Genomic DNA, 13,341 nt, shown 5'->3' on the forward strand with positions numbered 1-13,341 from the left:
AAGTCCTCTTCGCAGAGATGCACTCGGAAAATTGATGCTGATTGCTTTTGGCGGCATGGTTAAGACGTGCATGCAATGGCTCGGCAAACCCGTCCCGTACTGCATGCATGTTTCGGGAGATGATTGCCATCATGCAGATACCCGGCAAACCGAGCCAAGGATCGCTGAACAGCGTGCAGTCTTGTCTCAAGCACACGGAGCTTCTGTATAAGTATATAGAGGAGGTGCACATGAGAGTGCACAGCCACATGTTTAGGATGTCCGCATCACTGCTGGCATAATGTCTCTAATCCATGAATGCGGCCTTCGTGGCGAGACTGCTCTTCACAAGTATGAAACCCGCTCTCATGATCATATATACTTTCATGTGTCTTGCTTCAGATCTAAGACTTTACGTTTACTATGACTCAAAATTCAATAATATCGAACAACTGACAGCCTATATCTTATAATGTTATACATAGAAATGCGGGTGATCTGCAGGGCGATTGATCCTGAATGCACGCCTCACTACCTGAACGAGTAAGTTGCACCAACGGCAGAGACATGGCCTCTAAAACCGTGTGGCTGACGCCCTTGTTACAGCCAAACGCTGGCCTTGACGTACGCGTTGCAGCGTCGAGGGCATGCAACTTTTATGCAGCATACTGATATTCCAAACCATGACCAATTTTCGTGAAGAACGCAAGACTTGCATATGTAGTGAGTCCTGCGTTTTCGGCATGTGGTGGGAGTGAAGGATACCCTATGAGTTGAATCTGTCTATCCTTACGTTAATCAGTTGGACCAATAATCCAGTGAGTACAGTGGCAGCCGGATATAACGAAGGATATTGCAGATCCGCCATGTCTGATCAGAGTTTGTTAGCCAAAAAGCCTTCCCGCCTGGGGATCTCATGGCGGTGCTTCGAGCACATCTATTGCAAAAAAATCGTTGAAGTGTATCTCACTTCAGCTTACCAGGGCGCAGGGCAGAGGTTTATGGCAAAGCGGCAGGACAATTGCCACTAAGAAAGTTTTCCGGAAGCTGGTGGTACGTGAGATTCCGGGAGCTACTCTAGGGCGTGCATGGAGCTGCGCAAACACCGCGGCTGCGACGGGCTCTAGAACGACGGGAGCCCGAGAATGAGATGAGACGGTGTGAGCATGACACTGGCAAACGAACCACCAAAAGGTCGTACGATACTATCGGGATCAGCAAATCAGCAGCACTTGCTCCTCTGTGGTATACCGAAGCTTTTCTTGTCGATGATCAAACGGGAAGCCAGATCTCAGCTTGTTGGGCGAGATCCCAGTTGAGCGATGGCACATCATCACGAGAGGTGTTCGAGTCACATCTGGTCCAGGGGCGTTGGGGTCCAGAGCAGAGCGTTTGAGACTGTCTGCTGACCGGCCGCATGGTTAAGGTGTCTTCAAACCTTGCATCTCCCGGAACCCCAACCCCTGGTCCCGGAGATTTAGAGGAGTTAGATCCCGCAAGGACCAGTACCACGCTGCAGCTGTACGAGGATCAGCATTGCCATCCAACATGGCGGGGATGCGGAGAAGTGGGGCCTGTCGATTTCAAGACAGAAAGATGTTTTTGGAAGTCCAGTACAAACTATGCTCTTGCTTCAGAAAGCGGCTCTTCTATTCCATGCCTTTAAGTCATCTGCCCCTGTCCACGCATAGCTGAAGTAGGAGTTTGGTGGTTAGCGTAGCAGTGCACCATGAGAGGCAGACATCATCGTAGTGACATAAATATGCAAAGAGCCGAGCAGCTGCGGTGGAGAGCATCGGCTTTCGGATCACATCGATGACGGACGAGAGGTTTGGAGCCATTTGTCATGCCATACAGGCGGCCACAGGCTGTGAAACACGGCCCAAATATCTCAAGACATGAAAAGCAGGCAGATGGAAATGGCTCGGGCTCCAGCAGTGAAGGTGCTCATCGAGGCAGCCACGTTTTTTGAATGAAGCTGGCAAACTCTTCACGTGCCGGTGCAGTTGAGCTATTAATATTGAGCTGACTATTGAACTCAAACAGCTCTAGGCCATAACGAGTCGTGTTTATTGGGCCAGTGCAACGATGACGGCCGGCTTGACATATGTCATGGTGGGACGGTCGTTTGACGCGCAAGACGAGCTGACGGGCGCTCCGGTTAAAACATGTCAGAGGATTTGAAAAGCTTAGACTTCCCAGAGTAGAAAAAGAAGAGGTGGAAAATGGGAGGTTGTTGGTTGTTGGTTGTTTGAGTGGTGGAAGCAGGAGGTGGTGCCGGAGATGGGCCATCGGCTCTCCGCACCGCGCTAGGCTTACTCGGGGCTAGAGCCGTTATGTCTAGGCGACCTCGCAGAGCATCCCTCCAACTACTTTCCACGCGAGACACCACAACACACACGCGAGTTTGATTGTGCATGCAGCGACGGCACTTGGCAGCCAAGCACCGAAGTATCAACGAAGAACGCTGTGCTCCTTTTTGGCTCTGGCCTCGCTCTTCGGCGTAACCGCTGTGTCCCACCGCGCGCCACCATCTATCCCCGGAGTAGGGAATCATCGCTTGCCCGGCCGATCGCTCTCACTCAGCGGCGACGACCTCTCGCTGCTCGGCCTCTCGGACTTCGGACATTAAGCGCCAGGGTTTGCCCACCCGTGTCATGCCTGTCCAGGAGGTGCCCTTGATGCTTGATGTGAGACCCAACGTGGCATGGACAGGCATGCATGTGCCAGGTGAGGCTGTGGCAATGAACAGGTTCATAACTATCCAGCTTCCGGGAGCCGGGCCACGGTCATTGTGACGATACTTATAATACCAGCCAGTCCACCAACGCATAGTCGAACAAGAAACCCCCCGCTTCCATCACCCTTATTTTAGTGCTTCATCTGTTTGGTCAAACCGTTCTTATACCCACCTGCGTCTAAGCTTCTCTACCCATGGCACTACTTACTCTTGTCGTCGTTTTAAGCATCGTCTTCTTTGCTAGTCTCGTCAAGCGTGTCTTTTTCCCGTCCAAGCCTCGAATACCGAAAGGCTTGAAGCCACTCCCGGGACCTAAAGGTTAGTCGCACGTGGCAGCAGACTTTGCTTTTATTTAGCCATTGTTCCGGAAGTTGACGCATGCCAGGCTACCCCGTCCTCGGCTCAGTCCCAGACGTCCCTATACAGAACAGCCACATAAAATTCGCCGAGTGGGGAAAGAAGTACGGACCGATCTATCAGGTCGACCTCGCCGGAAGTAATCATGTATGGATCTCCACAGACGCCGTTGCGCGTGATCTCCTCTCCAGAAAAGGAGCGATATACTCGGATCGCCCGCACATTCCCGCCTTGCTGCATGACAATCGCACAAGCGCAGAGTACCTCCCTCTAATGAGCAAGAACCGTGAGTGAACTAACCAACCCTCTTTCCGTGTCAGGAGCTCACGCGTCGAAGCGCACTGGACGAGACAACGCAAAGTGGCGACGCATATTATGCGTGAGTCGCAGGAGAACCAATTCTACCGCTACCCGGAGCTCGAGTCGATCCGGCTGCTCAAGGAGCTCATGGACGAGCCGTCGGCTTACAACCACGCGCTGGAGTCGTTCATCTCGCGCGTTACGTGCCGCCTGGCATGGGGTCACCCGGAAGCCAGCGACGAGCTGAAGCAGCGGGCGCGCGAGCTGCTCATCAGCGTCTCACCAACGGGGCAGCTAGCGAACAAGCTCCCCTTTGTCATGAGCCTGCCCAGCTGGCTGTCGCCGGCCAAGGCGTGGGAGCTGCGGCGCCAGAAAACGGAGCGCAAGTACTTTGAGCTCATGCAGTCGCAGGTCAAGATGGACATGGCGGAAAAGCGGGCGCCGCCGTCATGGATGCGCACGCTGCAGGAGACGTGGGGCAAATGGGGCTTCACCTACGACCTGGAGGCGGCCTTTTGCGTCGGGATGCACGGCATCGCCGGCGCCCTCACCATCGCCGCGCCAATGCAGAGCTTCTGCCTCGCCATGTGCCACTACCCGCAGTACCTCCCGCTGCTGCACGAGGAGCTGGACCGCGTGTGCGGCGAGCGCATGCCGCGCGCGGAGGACCGGCCGAACCTGCCTGTGCTGCGCGCCTTTATTCGGGAGGTGATGCGCTGGCGCCCACCCGTCCCGACGGGTACGTCTTCCCCCAAATAACTCTAATTCCCTGATCGACGCGCCGCTGACGTAGGTTCGCTACAATAGGCATCCCGCACTGTCTCATCCAGGACGACGAATACATGGGCTACCACATCCCCGCGGGCAGCGTCATACACCCGCTCGAATGGTACGCAGCAAGCAGCGCACTGACCCCTCCCTCCATTCCCGCACACTCACTCACTGACGTCTCCACACAGGGCCATCGCGCGCGACCCCGCCCTCTTCCCGGACCCAGAGGCCTTCAACCCGCTCCGCTGGCTCGAGCCGCAGTACCCCACGTACCGGGAGCCGCTGACCGAGTTCCCGACCATCATCAACAGCACGCAGTTTGGGTACGGGCGGCGGCTGTGCCAGGGGCAGGGGGTGGCGGACGAGGATCTGCTGATTGGGCTTGGGGCGCTGGCATGGCTGTTCGACATCAAGAAGGCAGCGGGGGAGGAGAAGAAGTCGGCGGGCAAAGGGGACGCTAAGGCCGGGACGGAGAAGGGCGTGCCGACCGACGACGACGACGATGCTAAGCGCTACGACAGCGCGCACTCGGACAGCGAAGACGCGGACGCAGACGCCGACGCAAAAGCGCGCCCCCGCCGCAGCGGCAGGTCCAAGACCAGCACCAGCGCCTCCTCCCCCTCCACCAACCCCACCACCACCGCCCCCTCAGACCCCACCCTCAACTTCTCGCACCTGCTAATCGCGAAGCCTTTGCCATTCACGTTCGCCCTCTCCGTCCGAGCCGAGAAGCAGCACCGCGCGGCGCTGGTGCAGGAGCTGTATGCGGCGCAGTGCGCGCGCGGCGAGTTTGCGCCCGGGAAGCGGTTTTGGGGCGAGAGGGATGGGGAGGGCCAGGAGTTTGGGTGGGTGGTGACGAGTGGGGCGCGGGTGCTTGTTGGGTCGTGATTTTGAGGGGTTGGGGGTGGTCTTTTTGTATGGCTTTTGCTTTTTCTTGGGGGGGGTGTTGGTTTGGTTGGTTGCTTAGTGTGGTGGTGTGTGGGTATAGAGTATCTTTTTGGCAGTGCTCTCGAGTTTCAACAGCTCAAACCCAAATACAGTTCACACTGAACGAGAAAATGAGTAAACGATGAGAGTCATAAATCATACATCATTTACCTCGTTATACTACCTAACTGTGGGTATATCATATCATATCATGAAGCCTTTGCCTTTACCTTGCCATGCCATGCCATGCCATTCATAACCATCCTTCCCAATCCCATTTAGTCCGTGTCCGTGTCCGTAACCATCCCAACCATAAAACCATCCGTTCAGTTCAGATACCGTCATAATAACACCACCGCCACCCCTTCTTAGCATATCCAACACCATCCTCCTGCCTTGACCCCCAAACCCCCAACACCCACCACCAAATCCTCAGCACACTCTCCGCCCCAGCGCCACAGCTCACCACCACCACCACCACCACCACCACCAACACAAACCAACACGAGACGACACAGCCGCGCTCGCCCTCACCACGACCCCCCATCCCATCCCATCGCATCGCGTCCGCGTCTGTGCCTGTGTCTGTGCCTGTGCCTGTGCCTGTGCCTGTGCCTGTGCCTGTGCCTGTGCCTGTTTCACATCCACACCCACACCCACGCACAACCCCTGCAGCAACTCACCCCACCACGGGCACCTTACCCCAGCCCCCCACAGCCTCGGCCGACATCCCCGACCCTCCCGAGACGAGACGCCCGAGACGGCCGACCCCATGACCCAACACCCATGATCCCTGTCAGAAGCCCGCAACACTCGGGCGGAGGACCTGCCGTTTCGGTCCTGTTGCCGTACGTGCAGATGCAGGCAGGGTAGTGTGATTGGTGGGCGTTGCTAGCTAGCTGCCTGCAGCTAGGCTGAGACAGGCAGGATAGGATGGCGGTTGCTGTGGCCCTCGCGTTCGCGCGTCTGCTCGGGTCCATGTTCGGGTGCGCGCTCGTTCGTTCGTACGATCGGGTCGGGTCGGGTTGGGTTGGGTCGGTGGTCGCGCTCGCGCTGTCACTCTCGCTCCGGCTCTTTGGCTCTGGCTCGGGCTCTGGCTCTGGCTGGGTCTGGCTCGCGCTCGTAGTTGCTCGCTCCGGCTCGCTCACCCTTGCACACGCCTACCACGACCACCGCGCCTCACTGCTCTCCCTCTCACTCGCACTCGCACAACTCTCCTTCCTGCCCCCAGGCAGGACATCGACGCCCTCCCCCCTCTTCACCAGCACGACCCTCACGCGGCCCAGACTCGCCTTGCGGGGACTCCTGGCTCTAAAAATCTCGGCCAACTCCTCGAGGGTCCTCCTCTTCGTCTCGACATAGCCGGCCCACACGACGGCGAGCACCAGCGCGTCCCACGCGACGAACACGACGTAGTAGCGCCAGCCGATCTTCGTAACCGCCACGCCCGTCGCGAACGTGTTGTAGAAGTTTGCCAGGTTGACGAGCGCGTTGTACGCGCCCATGCCCTTGGCGCGGCTCTCGTAGCGGAGGCACTCGACGGGGTAGAGGGCCTGCAGCGGGGTCCAGCCGGCCGAGTAGACGAGGCCGAAGGCGAAGATGAGGACGATGACGGCGCGGGAGTGGGAGGGGCGCAGCGTCTTGGGCGTGCCGTCGGCGTGGAGGAGGGGCGCGTTGGTGCTGGGGTCGAGGAGAGGTGGGTTGGTTGCGTGCAGTGCGAGGATGCCCGCGAAGAGGAGCATGATCACGAAGGTGCTGGTTAGTAGCTGCTTGCGCCGGCCCCAGCGGTCCGTGAAGGTTGCGCCGATGAGGGCGCCGGACAGCGAGACGAGCACTTGGCACCCGTTCAGCAGGAGGCGCGTGTGGTTGTTGGTTATGCCGGCGCTTTGGAGCACGAGCGGGTAGTAGTACGAGATGGGGCCGTTGCCGACCCACTACGGAAGAAGTGTTAGCTGCGGGTGCAAGAAGAAGGAGGAATGGAGGGAGTGAGTGAGGGAGGGGAGGCATACCTGGCTGAAAAACGCAAACGTAACCACGATGAACGACCGGTACCGCACCTCGGCGCTATTGACCAGCTCGCGGTAGTCCCACCAGCGCTTATCAGCGCCCGTGACGGAGATATCCTCAACCATCTCGCGGTACTCGAGCTGAACGATAGGGCTCTCGCGGTCGCCCTCGCCATGATACTTCGCCATGACAGAGAGGGCCTCCTCATGGCGATCATTCGCGATAAGCCAGCGCGGGGTCTCGGGCAAAAACGGGCTACCGAACAGGACGACGCAAGCAAAGACGAGCTGCAGCCAGGTCGGGACGCGCCAGGCGGCGGTACCGTGCAGCTCGCTGGTGCCGTACGGCACGAACGAGCCCGGCAGCGCGCCGACGTACCAGAACGCGTTGTAGAGGCCGGTCAGCGGGCCGCGGTAGACCGGATGCGCCATTTCGGAGACGTAGGCGGGGCCGGCCGAGGCGCAGATGCTGACGCCGAAGCCGAGCACGAAGCGGCCGCCCATGAAGGCCGCGAGGCTGGTGCTTGTGGCCTGCACGACTGTGCCCAGCACGATCAGCAACGCCCCGCTGAACATGCCCCATTTGCGGCCGTAGGCGTCGGTGGCGGGCCCTGCCGCGAAGCTGCCTGCCAGGTTGCCGATCTGGTAGATCGCGTACACGATGCCCGTTGTGGGGGTGCCTTTGACGGGGTCGAAGCCAAAGTAGCTCCGGTACTGCGGGTACGAGTTTATGGCGGCCATGAGGCTGCCGTCGTAGCCGTTGATGCAGCTGTTGGTTGTTGCGACGAGGAGGCAGAGGTAGAGCTGGGGGTGAGGGAGGAGCGTTAGCTGCGCCGGCTATGAAGGAAAGACATGGGTGGATGGGATTCGAAACAAACAGTAGGTATCTCATATTGCGCGGTGAGTGATGCCCTCCAGACAGACAGACAGACAGTGAGGGAGACGCCAATGCAGGGCAGGGAAGGCATAGGTACGGAAAAGCAAAAAAACAGGCTCGACACGCTCGCGCTCGCGCTCACCTTGAACATGCGCCACGTCCAGAGCGACGGCTTCCCGCGCGCCGCCGCCGACGCAAGTGCCACGTTCTCAACGCTCAGCGTCTCGCAGACGGGGTCCGTGGCATTGACGCTCCAGCCGCAATCGCTGTCGGCGACCGAGCTGGCGGCTTCGGAACGGCGGGCCATTGTGTTTGGCGCGCAGCTAGGTACCTAGGTAACTGCTGGACAATTGCAAGCGTACAATCGCAAGCGCGGCTCCCTGCCAGCAGGAGCGAGCGGTGGGTGGGGACGGCGGACAGCGGACAGCGGACAGCGGGCCTGCGTGCTCCGTAGGTAGGTACCTGGTAGTGGCGAGAGACGGAAGAAGATGACGACGGCGCTGGGGGTAGATGGTCGATAAATGAGAGAGGGCCGTGCGGATGCGCTGCCCTGCGCTGCGAGGCGATACGATACGATGCTGCGAAGCGACGCGAGGCGAGGCGCTCGCCCGCCCTGCGGGTATGTTGGATATATAAAGCTCGGAGCTCAAGCCAGCCACCGGGAGGCGAGACCGACAGGCAATTGCGAAGGCGTAGGCGCAAAAAGAACACCAGTAGTAGCAGCAGCAGCAGCAGGAAGAAAGCAAGCAAAGCAAGCCGAAGGTATGAGTGTGTGTGGAGGTCAGCAGGCCAGCCACACTCATTTAATCAATCGAGCAATCAAACAAACAATCAAAGGCGGAATCGAAAAAACAATCGAGAGCCCAGCTCGTCGTCAGGCGCAAGACTTGGACTTGTCGTGCGAGAGCGGGAGAAAAGAGCAGCAACAGCAGCAGCACAAACACAAAAAGAAAAGGAAAGGAAAGGAAAGGAAAGGAAAGGAAAGCCAAAATAGCCCTACGGGTACACAGCCAGTCAGCCCAACAGCGTGCAATTCCAACTCCCAATCCCACTCCCACTCCCACAGACACGCAGTGGCACAGCACCAACCGCCCCAAAAACTCCCGCACCGCAGGGCAGCGCACCGCATTCCCGGCGCGCCGGAAATGACACCCCACCCCCAACCCATCCTCATGCATACGGCATACATGACTAGGCAATCCGTACAGTAGTTACATACGCACGAGGCCATTTGGCCCCCCCGGCACCGGCACCCAGCCTGCAGGGTATGGATTATGTACGGTAGGGGAGTTAATTTGCGCCCACGCGCCGGCGGGCCTGGAGCTCGGCTGGGCCGCGCCGAGCAGCACGGCGGGGAGGGTTGGAGGAACACTACAGTACCTACGCCTAGTCACTGGCGGTGCTGACCGGCGCGGGTGACAGAAGTGGACGCGGCTGCGTGCGTGCGTGCGGTGCGTGGGGGAGCGAGCGAGCGAGGACGGCCCGACGGAGGACCAGGTATGGGTATGTATGTATGTGCGAGACAGGCAGGACGGTCGTGAGTGGTTGTTTTGTTGGTGGGCCGTGGACCGTGGACGCAACGCAAGCGGGGAAACGCACGCACGCAGCACACCCTGCAGCGTGCGTGCGTGATGCGATGCGGCGCGGGTGCGACCCGGCGAGATGAGACGACTTCACAACCTACACACCTACTCACGCCCGACTTAGGGCGGTACTTGGTAATCTCGCGCTGCACTCTCTAGGTGCTTCATCTGTTTTCTTCTCCCCCGATGGATGGTGCCGCTTTCAAAAGGAAGAGAACCACCGCCAGCACCACCACCACCACCACCAGTCGTGCAACCCGCCCCAAACACGCGACGCAGCCCTCACGAGCAGCTAGCTGTAGACGGCCAGAACGAGAAACAACCAGGCACCCTATGTAACGGCCCTAATGGCGTCCAGCCCAGCCCAACGCCAACGTCCATTGGTCGCACCGGCGGCTCTTGCTACTGTACCGGTGCGGGCCGTGGTGCTGGGTGGTGCGCTGCGTATGTATAACCCGTAGATATCTCCGAACGCGCAGACGGGAGTCACTGGTCGTGGTGCGACTGATCAACTAACTGTATGCCTGTGGTTTTCTAACCGTCTGTCTGCCTGTCTGACTGGTTGGTTGGTTGGTTGGCTGGCGGTGATCAGCGCGATGAGACGAGATGCGCAAAACTGGCGGTACCTAGTGATGGAGGTGGTGGAGCGGGTGCCGGGCCGTCGAGCCCGCGGGGCGGGAACGGAGGAAGCGTGGAGTCAGGGAGTGGGAAAAAGCAGGCGGGCACGCGACGGCGATCTACTCGATACCTACAAAATAGTATGTATATGGGACTATCTGCTTTCGTGGTATATAGCATTTTCTCTTTTAGTCCCCGGGTATCCATCCATCTATCCGCCCATCCCGGCCTCCGCAGCAGCACCCTTCATCTGCACCAACAACCACAACCACAATCACTCACACCCAAACCCTCCACACAAACCCTCCACCCTCCGCCTACATCCCACCTACTACTATCGCATAACTCCCCAAACCCAGCCTCAACCCCGACCCCGGCACGCACCCGAAACACCTCCCTACATAACCGCGCGGGACGTCTCATTTCCCGGCCGCTCCGAGGCATGTACATGCATGCATGTGCGTGTGTGTAACCACTCCTATGTAACGATGTATGCAATTATAGCCGCGCCCAATCGGAGTTTTCTTTGGGGGGTATTGTTTTGAAAGAGTGCTGGTGGTGGGTGGTTAATTTGCGGAAGGTAAATAGGTGCTGCGTGCTTAAGGGAAGAATGGAAAGACTAGAATCGGAATCGCGCGTGGACTTCACCCGCCCACTAGAGAAAACCTAGCCTAACCACACAACCACACAACCCCTTCCCCGCCAAGTACGTGGTAGAGCAGACACAGCCAGGCCAAGCTGCTAAGCGCGCGAGCGGCAGAACTGCTAAACTGCTATATGATGAGCGTGCGGGGTAAGTTCCCCTACTCCAAATAAATAGATAAATAAATAAACAAATAAACAAGGGAGTGGGTAGCATCGTAGAGATGGATACTACATAACTACCACACAAGCAGGGAAGCTGCGCGGAGCGCGTCTACCTACTTGGCTGTGTGGTATGGTGTTTACTCCGTACTCCGTTGACGTGCGAGCACGTATGGTTGCTTCTTTTGTAGAATGGAGAGGGTGTGCCGATTTTGCGTATGTCGCCGCGGCTGTTTAGGTGGTAACTAACTATGGGATAAGGCGGGAAAGCTACTGCTGTTACTTGAGGCAAGGCGGACAGACTCCTCTGCCCGGCAGAGATGTACGGGATTGGATTTCCTAGATATTTTAAGTTGTACTATTCGGCGATGACCTTGCACGAACGGATAATCCGTACCTTCTCGGATTCTAACGAGCCGAACACGGACAAGGACTCCGTAGGAAGCGGTCAACATTACCGACGGGTGAACACAGGCTACGAGATCGCGCAGTCCATACACTCCGAATTACCTACGCATGCTCCAAACGGTAATAGTAACGGTGATAGTAATAACGACATCCACCACCCATCACGGCCGCTAAAGCACACCGGTGGCGCTCAGTGCTGCATACCGACCCCAGCCCCAACCTATGGCTTTAACCACTGCGCACTCCACTACGCACTACACTTAGTAGACAGATCCTTCATACACAAGCAGCAGTGGCATCAAGTACGAGAGAGTGAGAACGCCCCGACCATGTCGTCGGTATATTTGTTGTCGTCTTGAAGAATCGCCATCATAGTCCGGCCTGAAGTCTGCAGTGAGACTGTAGTGGATGTATGATAAAGACGGGGTGGTATATATACCGGATATCATTATCAGTAATGGACAGGTCGTGCTGCGGCATTCGTGCCCAAGACCCCGCTATTCGTCCACGCCAGGCCGCATTTCTCGTCCACTCACCCACCCCCACCCCTACCACCACCACCACCGCGGACATCATCACGGCAGCACGGTCCGGGCGTACTTTGGTATTACCCGGCCTACCTACACTCTCGTCCACCCATTCGTCCGCCTCACACACACACACACACAAACCCCACTACACCTCCCACATCTCCCGCTCCCGCCAACCACACACTCACCAACCCACAGCAACAGCAAGCACTTCCTTCAAAATTCAACCCAACCCAATCCAATTCAAGAATTCAATTGAATGCATATCATAACATCATCATAAGCTTTATCCGTTCTACCAGCCCGGGTATACACAGGTAACCAGCACCATCCACACGACCATTAATCAACCCCCTCGCCACACAACACCACCGGACACACACACTCCGACCCCTCCGTCCGTCCCGTCCATCCAAACCAAACCCGCCAGTTAGTCGGTCATGCACCGCCTCTATCGCGCTCGTTGCTCCACAAACAGACACAAAGCCTAAGAAAAGACAAGAAATATCCACCAGGAACCCTCCCTTTCCTTCCTAACGCAGCAGCGCAGCCCTACCAGCTCATCCATGCACATACATGCACATCCTGTCTTTTTCTTTTCCCTCTTCTTTGCGAATTCTTCGTACTCTCTCTTCGTCGAACCACAAGCACTGCCGTTGGCTTCGTGTATATATATATGTATATATATATATATGTGTGTGTGTGCATGTCATAGTCATCGCAGTCGTATAGCGAGTTCTTTTTCGTCTTGCGTCTTGCGTCTTGGCTCTTGTGTAAGCGTCGTCGTCGTGAAGCCAGCCAGCCAGTCAGTCAGGCAAGCAAGCCAGCCAGCGCAGAAGCAAGCACAAAGAGTCGTAGGCCCCGCCCATCTCTTCCCGTCCCTTCCATCTCAATCTCAACGCATCTCCATCCCCATCCACAGACAAAGCGAGTCTCGCGCACTCGGCGCGTATGTACGTCTGTAGCAAGCCAATCCAAACAAGCAAGCAAATGCAAAACAACAAAAAAAAAAAAAAAAAAAAAAAAAAAAAAAAAAAAAAAAAAAAAAAAAAAAAAAAAAAAAAAAAAAAAAAAAAAAAACAGAGATAGCCGCCCGTCCCGCCGCGCTATGCAAATGAGACCCAGACTCAAAACCAAAAGAAAGCAAAGAGACCCGAGACCGGCTCGAAGCGGCTCGTGGGAAATGACCAGAAAAACCAACCAGACAAAACGAGCAAACAAGCAAGCAAGCAAACAAACAACAATGAGGCCGTGACCAGACGTGACGTGACGTGACGTGACGTGACGTGACGTGAAGCAATGCGAAAGGAAGAAACGAGATGGGAAAGCCAAGCAAGCAAACAAACAAACAAACCTACCAGCGGCCGTGACAGTCATCATGACATCGCGCAAAAGCAAAGAAAGAAGAAGAAACAGAAGAAAAAGAAACAGAAGAAGAACC

General features: G+C 57.0%; 4 protein-coding genes across 4 annotated transcripts; 3 read left to right on the forward strand and 1 right to left on the reverse strand.

Moving 5' to 3' along the window:
- Window positions 1-2,913: 2,913 nt before the first annotated feature.
- K452DRAFT_297978 (uncharacterized protein) lies at window positions 2,914-5,035 on the forward strand (the record flags this gene model as incomplete). The annotated part of the gene is made up of 5 exons (XM_033542078.1): window positions 2,914-3,037; window positions 3,105-3,362; window positions 3,414-4,115; window positions 4,184-4,265; window positions 4,336-5,035. 5 exons carry the CDS (start codon window positions 2,914-2,916, stop codon window positions 5,033-5,035), a joined length of 1,866 nt encoding a protein of 621 aa, XP_033397657.1.
- Window positions 5,036-5,604: 569 nt separating this feature from the next.
- K452DRAFT_326536 (uncharacterized protein) lies at window positions 5,605-8,264 on the reverse strand (the record flags this gene model as incomplete). The annotated part of the gene is made up of 5 exons (XM_033544849.1): window positions 5,605-5,653; window positions 6,239-6,330; window positions 6,352-7,008; window positions 7,084-7,884; window positions 8,100-8,264. The coding sequence occupies 5 exons, from the start codon at window positions 8,262-8,264 to the stop codon at window positions 5,605-5,607; spliced, it is 1,764 nt and encodes a 587-aa protein (XP_033397658.1).
- Window positions 8,265-9,887: 1,623 nt separating this feature from the next.
- K452DRAFT_308366 (uncharacterized protein) lies at window positions 9,888-10,982 on the forward strand (the record flags this gene model as incomplete). Its single annotated transcript, XM_033543148.1, has 5 exons — window positions 9,888-9,953; window positions 10,002-10,616; window positions 10,663-10,716; window positions 10,818-10,951; window positions 10,979-10,982. The coding sequence occupies 5 exons, from the start codon at window positions 9,888-9,890 to the stop codon at window positions 10,980-10,982; spliced, it is 873 nt and encodes a 290-aa protein (XP_033397659.1).
- A 1,337-nt stretch (window positions 10,983-12,319) lies between these two features.
- K452DRAFT_23871 (uncharacterized protein) lies at window positions 12,320-12,960 on the forward strand. Its single transcript, XM_033537669.1, has one exon. The coding sequence runs from the start codon at window positions 12,467-12,469 to the stop codon at window positions 12,863-12,865; it is 399 nt and encodes a 132-aa protein (XP_033397660.1). The 5' UTR covers window positions 12,320-12,466; the 3' UTR covers window positions 12,866-12,960.
- Window positions 12,961-13,341: the final 381 nt, after the last annotated feature.

The sequence above is a fragment of the Aplosporella prunicola genome (genome assembly GCF_010093885.1).
Source record: "Aplosporella prunicola CBS 121167 unplaced genomic scaffold K452scaffold_12, whole genome shotgun sequence".
NCBI classification, from domain to species: domain Eukaryota; kingdom Fungi; phylum Ascomycota; class Dothideomycetes; order Botryosphaeriales; family Aplosporellaceae; genus Aplosporella; species Aplosporella prunicola.